At 43.8% G+C, this 8,687-nt stretch overlaps 1 protein-coding gene across 1 annotated transcript; it reads right to left on the bottom strand.

Annotated features, from left to right (window-relative positions):
• Nucleotides 1–578: 578 nt before the first annotated feature.
• Nucleotides 579–1,391, bottom strand: LOC123117006 (uclacyanin-2-like). The gene is made up of 2 exons (XM_044537862.1): nt 1,162–1,391; nt 579–1,082 (listed from the first exon to the last, which is right to left on the bottom strand). Exons 1-2 carry the CDS (start codon nt 1,322–1,324, stop codon nt 694–696), a joined length of 552 nt encoding a protein of 183 aa, XP_044393797.1. The 5' UTR covers nt 1,325–1,391; the 3' UTR covers nt 579–693.
• Between the last annotated feature and the right edge of the window lie 7,296 nt (nt 1,392–8,687).

Consider the following 8,687-nt stretch of genomic DNA (forward strand, 5'->3'; position numbering starts at 1 on the left):
CTTGCTTTGTTGCCTTTCTCGGGCCGTTCACCTAGCCAATACTTAGATTCGTCTCTACCCAAACTTTCTTGGTTCATCCCAACATTATTCATTTGTCCGATTGTACCGATTGTATCTAAGTAGTTTTTCATACTCCCTTCATTCCACAATATAGTGCGCTCACGCTTCGAGATTCAAATTTGACCGTAAATTTAACCAACAAGACCGACTGCGGCGGGGACAAAAATTATATCACCGAATTCATATCGAAAATAAGAATTCAGTGATATAATTTTTGCTCCCGCCGTGGTCGGTCTCGGTAGTTAAATTTATGGTCAAACTTGAATCTTGGAAAACGCGTGCGCACTACGTTGTGAAATGGAGGGAGTACTAAGCAGACACTGAATAAATCCTTCGAGGGTTAACTAATTACGGATGGAGGAAGTATGTTTTAAAATGTGGAAGCATTTCCCGTGCACTCTCGATTTTTTCTCATATCATCTTATATTTGTTGCACCAATGGAATAGTTTATATGTTCATTTCTAAATTAGTCTTCTCTCACAAATGAGTTACCAACATAAAATTATTAATCCATTTTCACTTTTTAACTTGTTCTTTTATTCCATTAGGTCTCATTTTTTTGAGAACACCATTTGATTTTGGTTATATGAGTACCTAATTTTCAGCTAAATGCCTAATTTACAGGCCGGGCCTCAGCCCAACGTGCTTGTTGTTTTCCGGAACAGATGAACAGCATCGTCGCTTCGTCCTCCTGCCTGCCCCTCTCCCTCGCTCTCCGAGCTCGCTCGGGGTCCAGGCGCCGGTGAGGTGATGTTGCTCTCCACCATTGCAGCGCCGGACGTGTCGTCGCGTGCGGAGGCCGGCGTCCGCGGCATGTCATGGACCTCGATGGCGAGGCGCATCCCGTCGGGGCAGTACCTGCCGACGCTGCAGATGAAGTAGTAGACCTTGGCCTCGCTGAGCAGGATGGGGATATCACGGCCGCCGGAGGAGCGGTAGATGGGGTTTCTGGGGTCGCACATGTCGAACCCGCGCTCGTTCACCTCCACCACATCCAGCTTCTTGTCCGGCGTGTAGAACACTGCGCATGATGAAGCGAAGCGTATCAACCAGAGAAATCACGAGAGAAAAAGAAACGTTGATTCCTTGTGCGTGCGTGCCGAGATAGTCTCCCTTGGAGAAGGGCCCGTGGCTCTTGGCCCAGTCCGAGTAGTTGCTGTGGGCCAGCCAGTTGATGTAGATCCTGTGCTCCGCCGTCGCCGGTGTCGCCGCGCACGCGGCCAGCAGCAGCAGCATGGCGACCACTCTCTGCCGACTGCCCATCACTCCCTCCTCCGAGTAAGAGAGCGGCCTCGGTGTGTGTTGTTGCTTGTTTCAAACGAAACGTGCCGAGCGGAGCGGGGATGGCCTGTGGCTGCTGTCTTAAAATGGAGGGTGGAATGCCTCCAACGAAGTCGCGTGTGGTGTGCTTTGTGCGGCTTCTACACGTGCATATAGGACAAACCAAAGATCATAGATTATATCATAGCAGATATAAATCAAAAGCAATCTATCTTGTAGATAGATCGATGTTGGTGAAGAGAAGATACTCCCTCCGTCCGGAAATACTTGTCATCATATAAATAAAACATGATGTATCTAGTATGATGTATCTACTAGATACATCATGTTTTATTTATATGATGACAAGTATTTTTGGACGGATGGAGTACAAAACATGGATGACCTTCCAAAAATGATTTACATATTATTGGTTGAATATATGGCTATTCCACCACCCTTTGATTGATTTAATGCAATACTAGCAACAAGGGCCCGTCCATTGCAATGACAAAGCCATGGTCACATTCTACTAGCAGTAGAACTATCGCTCTCAATTTCGTGAAATCATGAAAAAAATAAACTCCTAAACATATTTGGAATCATGAATATTTTTCAAATTCATGATCACTTTTACAAATTTTTAAACATTTTCTAAAATCAAGAACTTTTTTGGATTCGTGAACATTTTATATTATTTGCAAACATTTTTTAAATTTTATGAACATTTTTTTAACAATTTTCTTGAATCGGCGAAAATTTCTACAATTGTCAAATATTGTTTTGAAAATTGGTGAAACAATTTCTGAAATTTACAAACATTTTTTGAAATGCATGATCATTTTTTGAATCAGTGAACATTTTATGAATGAATAAACTATTTTGTAAGTCGCGAACAATGTTTGATTTTAGGATATTTTTCCATTGATGAGCATTTTTTGAATTGGAAAAATTTTGTTCAATTTCATTAACACTTTTTAACATACGAACTTTTTAAAAAATCATAAACATTTCTTTATTTCCCAAACATTTGTTTTCAAAATTTCGAACATTTTTTGAATAAGCAAACATATTGTTATGAAATCACGGACACTTTTTGAATCCAGAACCATTTTCTGATTTTTATTTTTTTGTCTTCGGAACTTTTTTGAAGTAGAAAGAAACGAAAACAGAAAAGAAAAAGAAAAAATAAAGAAATATTTTGTAAAACTAGGCCGCCCAGGCAGGGGATTGCCCCGTGTGAAATGTTTTTTGTCACGTATAGATGACATTGGTGAATAATATTTTACAACTTTGGAGGCAATTTCCATGAAGGACCGCGAGAAGCAATAGCCCTTTATTATTAAGCATATATATTATATTATTAGGAGATATAAACCAAAAACAATCTATCTTGTAGATGGATCGTAGGTGGTGAAGAGAGATACAAAACCTGGATGACCTTCCAAAAACGATTTAGATGTTATTTGTTGGATATATGGCTATTCCTCCATCGTTTGACTGATTTAATGCAATATATTATATTAGCAGATATAAACCAAAATCAATCTATCTTAGATAGCTCGACGCTGGTGAAGAGAAGATACAAAACTTGGATGACCTTCCAAAAACGATTTATATGTTATTGGTTGAATATATGGCTATTCCTCCACCATTTGATTGATTTAGTGCAATATATAATAATTATTATTATTATAGAAAAGGAGGAGGACCCCCGACCATTGCATCTGGACGATGCATACAGCCACTTTATTAGTTATTCACACATGACCTTAGAAAGTCATACAACAGTAAGACTAAAGCCACCGTTTTGGTAACATGTGTCACTACTCCTATCCAGTTAATGAAGAGATGCTGATAGTCTGGGCCTAATACCAAACAGACCTCGCAGCCGAACCTAACATCTAAGACCTCAGGTCCCAACCAGGACGCCTGCCGGGTATGGGGCACCTACCAGTCCGACGCACTCCTCAACCAGGACGCCTGCCGGGTATGAGGCTGCTGCAGCCACCTGCCACCAATCCATCTTCAGTGTTGTACTGCTGCATCTACCTTGCCCGGTCTAGCTGCTGTCGACGCCACCACGACGCCAGACAACGCCACCATCCTGCGCTCGTCCATCATCACACGCCCACCGGCGAGACCCCGATGCTCCATACCGCTGAGACTCGCCGATGTCGACGTGCCAGATGCCACGCCGCTCCTCCGTCGCGAACACCATCTGCTGCCATTGGTCCCATCCCCTCCGCCTGCAGTTCCTCTAACCGAGCACCCACATGCCCCAGGCGGTGCCTCCAAAAAGGGTACGACACATGCAGTGCCGCCGCCACCCAATCTAAGGAGATTTTGGGTTTTCACCTGGGCATGGGGTCGGGGTAGAGGGCAGGGACCTCGACGACGCCTGCAAGTAGGAGAACGGTGACCATGGTCGTCGCCACCATCGGGATGAAAGAGTCATCCAGAGTTTTCTCCGGTCCAATGTCACCTCTACCAGCCCCCGCGAACGCACCGGGGCCGACGATCGTGATCGTAAGCCACCAAGTGCAGCGGGAGAAGGCCTTCAGCGCGGAGGAGATCCACCGCCAACTCACCGCCCACGCGGTCAAGATGCCATCCATCCACCCCCGCGAACGTCGCCATGCAATATATTATATTAGCAGATATAACCCAAAGCAATCCATCTTGTAGATAGATCGGCGCAGGTGAAGAGAAGATACAAAACGTGGCTGAGCTTCCAAAAATGATTTAGATGTTATTGGTTGAATATATGGGTATCCCTCCACCATTTGATTGATTTAATGCAGTGCTCGCTGGCTAGCACCACTTTGACTATGTCCCATGTAAGAGTATCTACAACCGGACCAGTACCTGCCACAAACACTCAGACGGGCTGCCCGGTCACTCTTCGAACGAAAAATTGCCACCCAATTGAACTTGACTAATCTGGTCCAAACGGCTGGACTGACCGACACTCTTCATACCCGGCCTATATCTAGGGCGGATATAGAGACACCCGGATGCGCCCGCCAAGTAGGACTGATCGCAAGGGCCCGCACCAATTCACCCATATCCGTCCCCGCTTGCCCGACCAACCCTCTCCTCTTCTCTTTTCTCCATCGCCCGCATAGCCGCCATCGGAGTTTCGTCGTCATCATTGCTCTGCCTTCATCCCCAACCCACACCATCGCCGACTGTGCCACAACCGGTCAAGGTCGCCGCCACTGGACGCTGCCCCTGGTACGTCCAACTCTCCCGTGTATATACCTGTTGTACATGTTGGATGAAATGTCTGTGCTTCTCATTTTTTGGTCACCACTTCCAGGTCACCGATGGATTCATCGTGGAATGATGGCTATGGGAACCCTGACCTTGATGATCAAATTATTATATTCTTTTAATTTTGAAATGGCTATTATATTTTGTGTTGGACCACGTTATGATTTTCTAGGGACTATTTGGCGAGTCAAATGATGTTTATTTCAACATGATAAAAGATCAGGGGAATTTATATAATAATGCGAACAATTTAGTTTTACAGTTTGAAGAAATAATAATTTGACTTGCATTTTGAATTTTAATTTGACTTTACATTTATCCAGTGGCAATTTGGCTTAACAAACATGGTGACATGGCATCATTAGGTTAGAATTACTATACATGATTATTGGGATGTTACAAGTACTACCTTATTGATGGTATCTATCCTGAGTGAGCGGTGTTTGTGAAGATCATATCTGATCCCCAAGGCAATAAACAAAGCCACTTTGCAACAATGTAAGAGACGGTTAGGAAGGATGTGGCGAGGGTATTTGGAGTGCTTCAAGCTCATTAGGGTATTGTTTGTGGAGCTACAATGATTTGGCAAGCTCATGATATGTTGTGTAATCTTGCACAACATGATTGTCGAGGATTAGGGAGAAGGGGTAGCTTGCACTCATAATTTTGAGAAGCCTAGTGTTCAATTCCGCCTCCAGGAACAAGAGGCAAAATACATTGCCAACTTTCTGGAGATGCATCGATAACTGCAAGATCAACATGTCCATATGCAACTTCTGTATGATCTTGTGGAACATATGTGGATCCACACTGGAAATCAGTAAACTTTGCTTTTAATTTATAAATTATGCACTATGAACAATATTTAAGTTTTAACTATGCTTGTATTATGTATTCTTAAATACGAATAATTTGTATTTTAGTGCACTAATTGTTTGGCCAAGATGATCGATGTGCATGTGTTTGTATATATTTGATATTTTGAAATTTGGGATTGTGGTAATTATCTTGTTGTAAATATCCCTAGAGACAATAATATTATATTTCCGTGTTCATAACTAAGAGTTTATATTCTATACTATAACTGCTATGATCTTGGAATATTTGATTCAGTGAAAAACTCATATGCACGTGTGGAATGATAAACGGTAAAATAAGACTCCCGGTCTTTTTTCTCAGACTGGCTCAAGTGTTGTTGGTGATCACATTTTCCAGATATTAGGATGTCTTTAGTATGACGTTAGAAGAACGATCATATTGAATTGACCCAAACTTGTCTGTTATACTTTGAGATGGTATCGTCACAAGTCAATTATTATAACACACAGTGTTAACGTGTGTTTTAGTTGTTTAGACCATGAGAGTATCGTAGTCACTTCTTACCGTACGATGAGCTTTGGTGTTGCTCAAACGTCATGTGTAACATGGTGATCATAACGACAACTTACAGATCGATCCGAAAGTTTGACAAAGGACATGGTAGCTCGAGATATTCTTAGGGCCATCTCGCCGTGACGTCATCCATCATAGTCTGCTCAGACACAGGTGACTACATCATGGTGATGCAAAAACACGTCAACAAGAAAGAAGAACAAAAACATCAACAAGGAGACTGGTATAATGAGCATGTGTATGACTCAAGAGGATACTGAGACATCTCATCTCGGGTTTTGTAATGTATCGTGAAGGAAAGGGAACATCACAAGATAACAAAAGGTTCACTCAAATGTTATTCGTGCAATCATAGGGATCGATATGGACGTCCTCAGTTCCGCTATCGGTCATTGAAAGAAGGGGTTTCATTCATGTCTATGTTTTACCGAACCTATAGGTGAAGGAAATATGCCCTAGAGGCAATAATAAAGTTGTTGTTTTATATTTTCTTATTCATGATAAAGGTTTAATACTCATGCTAGAATTGTATTGATCGGAAACTTAAATACATGTGTGGATACATAAACAAATATCGTGTCCCTAGTAAGCCTCTACTAGATTAGCTCGTTGATCAAAGATGGTTAAGGTTTCCTAACCATGGACACATGTTGTCATTTGATAACGGGATCACATCATTAGGAGAATAATGTGATGGACAAGACCCATCCGTTAGCTCAGCATATGACCGTTCAATTTATTGCTATTGCTTTCTTAATGTCAAATACATATTCCTTCGACCATGAGATCAAGAAACTCCCGAATATCGCAGGAATACCTTGTGTGCTTTCAAACATCACAATGTAACTGGGTGATCATAAAGATGCTCTAAAGTTATCTCCAAAGGTGTTTGTTGAGTTGGCACGGATCGAGATTGGGATTTGTCACGCAGACTACCGGAGAGGTATCTCTGGGCCCTCTCGGTAATACACATCATAATAAGCTTGCAATCAAATGACTACGGAGTTAGTTATGAGATGGTGTATTATGGAACGAGTAAAGATACTTGCCAGTAACGAGATTGAACTAGGTATGAAGATACCGACGATCGAATCTCGGGCAAGTAACATACCGATGGACAAAGGGAGTTACATATGTTGTCATAAGGTTCGACCGATAACGATCTTTGTAAAATATGTACGAGCCAATATGGGTATCCAGGCTCCACTATTGGTTATTGACCGGAGAGGTGTCTCGGTCATGTCTACATAGTTCTCGAGCTCGTAGGGTCTGCACGCTTAAGGTTCGTTGACGATATAGTGTTATATGAGTTATATGCACTAAAAAAGACACATCCATGACATTTCGTGCCGAGCGAATTTTTTTCCTGGCATGCTTATGACACTTCTATGATGATAATTGTGACAAAACCCGGTATCATCATAGATTTGGTGGGATCCTACTTCTATGACAAAAAATCATGACATAAAATGGGCTTTTCATCCTGGGCGGGTCGGAGACGCGGCTGCATGACATTCTTTGGGCCGTTCATGATGGAAAAAATCATGGTAGAAGCGAGGGCGAGGAAATTTTAGGGAGTTCCCGGTTATGGTGGGTGGTCGGGGACGAGAGATGCACGGAGGGATTGCACGTTTCTCTCGTACATGTGCGGGCGTGTGTGCGAGGTGTTGGGCTCTAACTAAACCCGAGCGAGGCATTCGCTTATTGAACCCGAGCGATTGCACTAGCTACATTACTAAACCTGAGCGATCGATCCCTTGGCTGTTAACTAAAGTTGAGAGATTCCTTCGCTACTAGTGCTAACTAAACCCGAGCGATCGATTGCTGCTGCTGCTTACTGAAGCTAATCGAACCTGCTGCCTCTTGATGAACAATGAACATGGGGGTTGGTTGAACGAGTCGAGACATACCTGGTTGGGTTGGATGAACAGTTCCCGGTGAGGGTTGGATGAACAGGACTTCGTGGTGGTAGTAGTAGGCCATTGCCGCTGGATGAACAGGACCCTGAGAGGAGGCCGCCACAACCGAGCTGGTTGGGGGTGGATGAACAAGACCCAGTGAAGGGCTGGATGAACAGTAGCTGGTGGAGGCAGGAGGAAGACGCGGTGTATGAACAGTGTAGGTGGAGGCTGAAGCAAGTCGGCGGTGGGTGAATAGTAGCCCGTGGAGTCCCGTTTTGTGGTACGCCACACCCCTTCGATTAACAGGACCCCGTTTCGACCGTAGCACTCCAACACAAGTCTGTTTCCTCCGTTTTGCGGTACGCCACACCCCTCCCGATGAACAGGTTCCCCGTTTCGCCCGTAGTGCTCCAACACAAGTTTGTTTCCTTCATTTTGCGGTAAGCCGCACCTCTCTCGATGAACAAGATGTCATTTCGACCGTAGCCGGTCGAACAGAAGGTCGTTTCCTCCATACTACAGTACGCCAGACCCCGTTTCGGCTGTTTCATCCAAGCCGGTTGGCTCCCTTTAAACAAGACGCATTCTGACCTAGTTTGTTGCCTCCCAATGAATAGGACACTGTTTCTCCGTTCCGACCTAGCCGGTTGGCTGCTCGATGAAGAGGACACCGTTGCTGCCGTCCGTTGCCTCTCCATGTACATGAGCCCTAGCCGTACGTATGCACGAGTACGCGTTTGAGACCCCGCCCGTATGTACGTATGTGGACATATTTTTCGGCATGTGGTTGTACATAC

This window comes from Triticum aestivum, chromosome 5B (genome assembly GCF_018294505.1).
Source record: "Triticum aestivum cultivar Chinese Spring chromosome 5B, IWGSC CS RefSeq v2.1, whole genome shotgun sequence".
In the NCBI taxonomy this organism is placed as follows: domain Eukaryota; kingdom Viridiplantae; phylum Streptophyta; class Magnoliopsida; order Poales; family Poaceae; genus Triticum; species Triticum aestivum.

What these genes read in the sequence shown, in the direction of transcription:
- LOC123117006 (XM_044537862.1), bottom strand. Translation starts at nt 1,324, where the DNA reads ATGGGCAGTCGGCAGAGAGTGGTCGCCATGCTGCTGCTGCTGGCCGCG. An exon ending in CTCCAAGGGAGACTATCTCG is followed by an intron (nt 1,083 to 1,161) that starts GCACGCACGCAC and finishes CATCATGCGCAG; the next exon opens with TGTTCTACACGCCGGACAAG.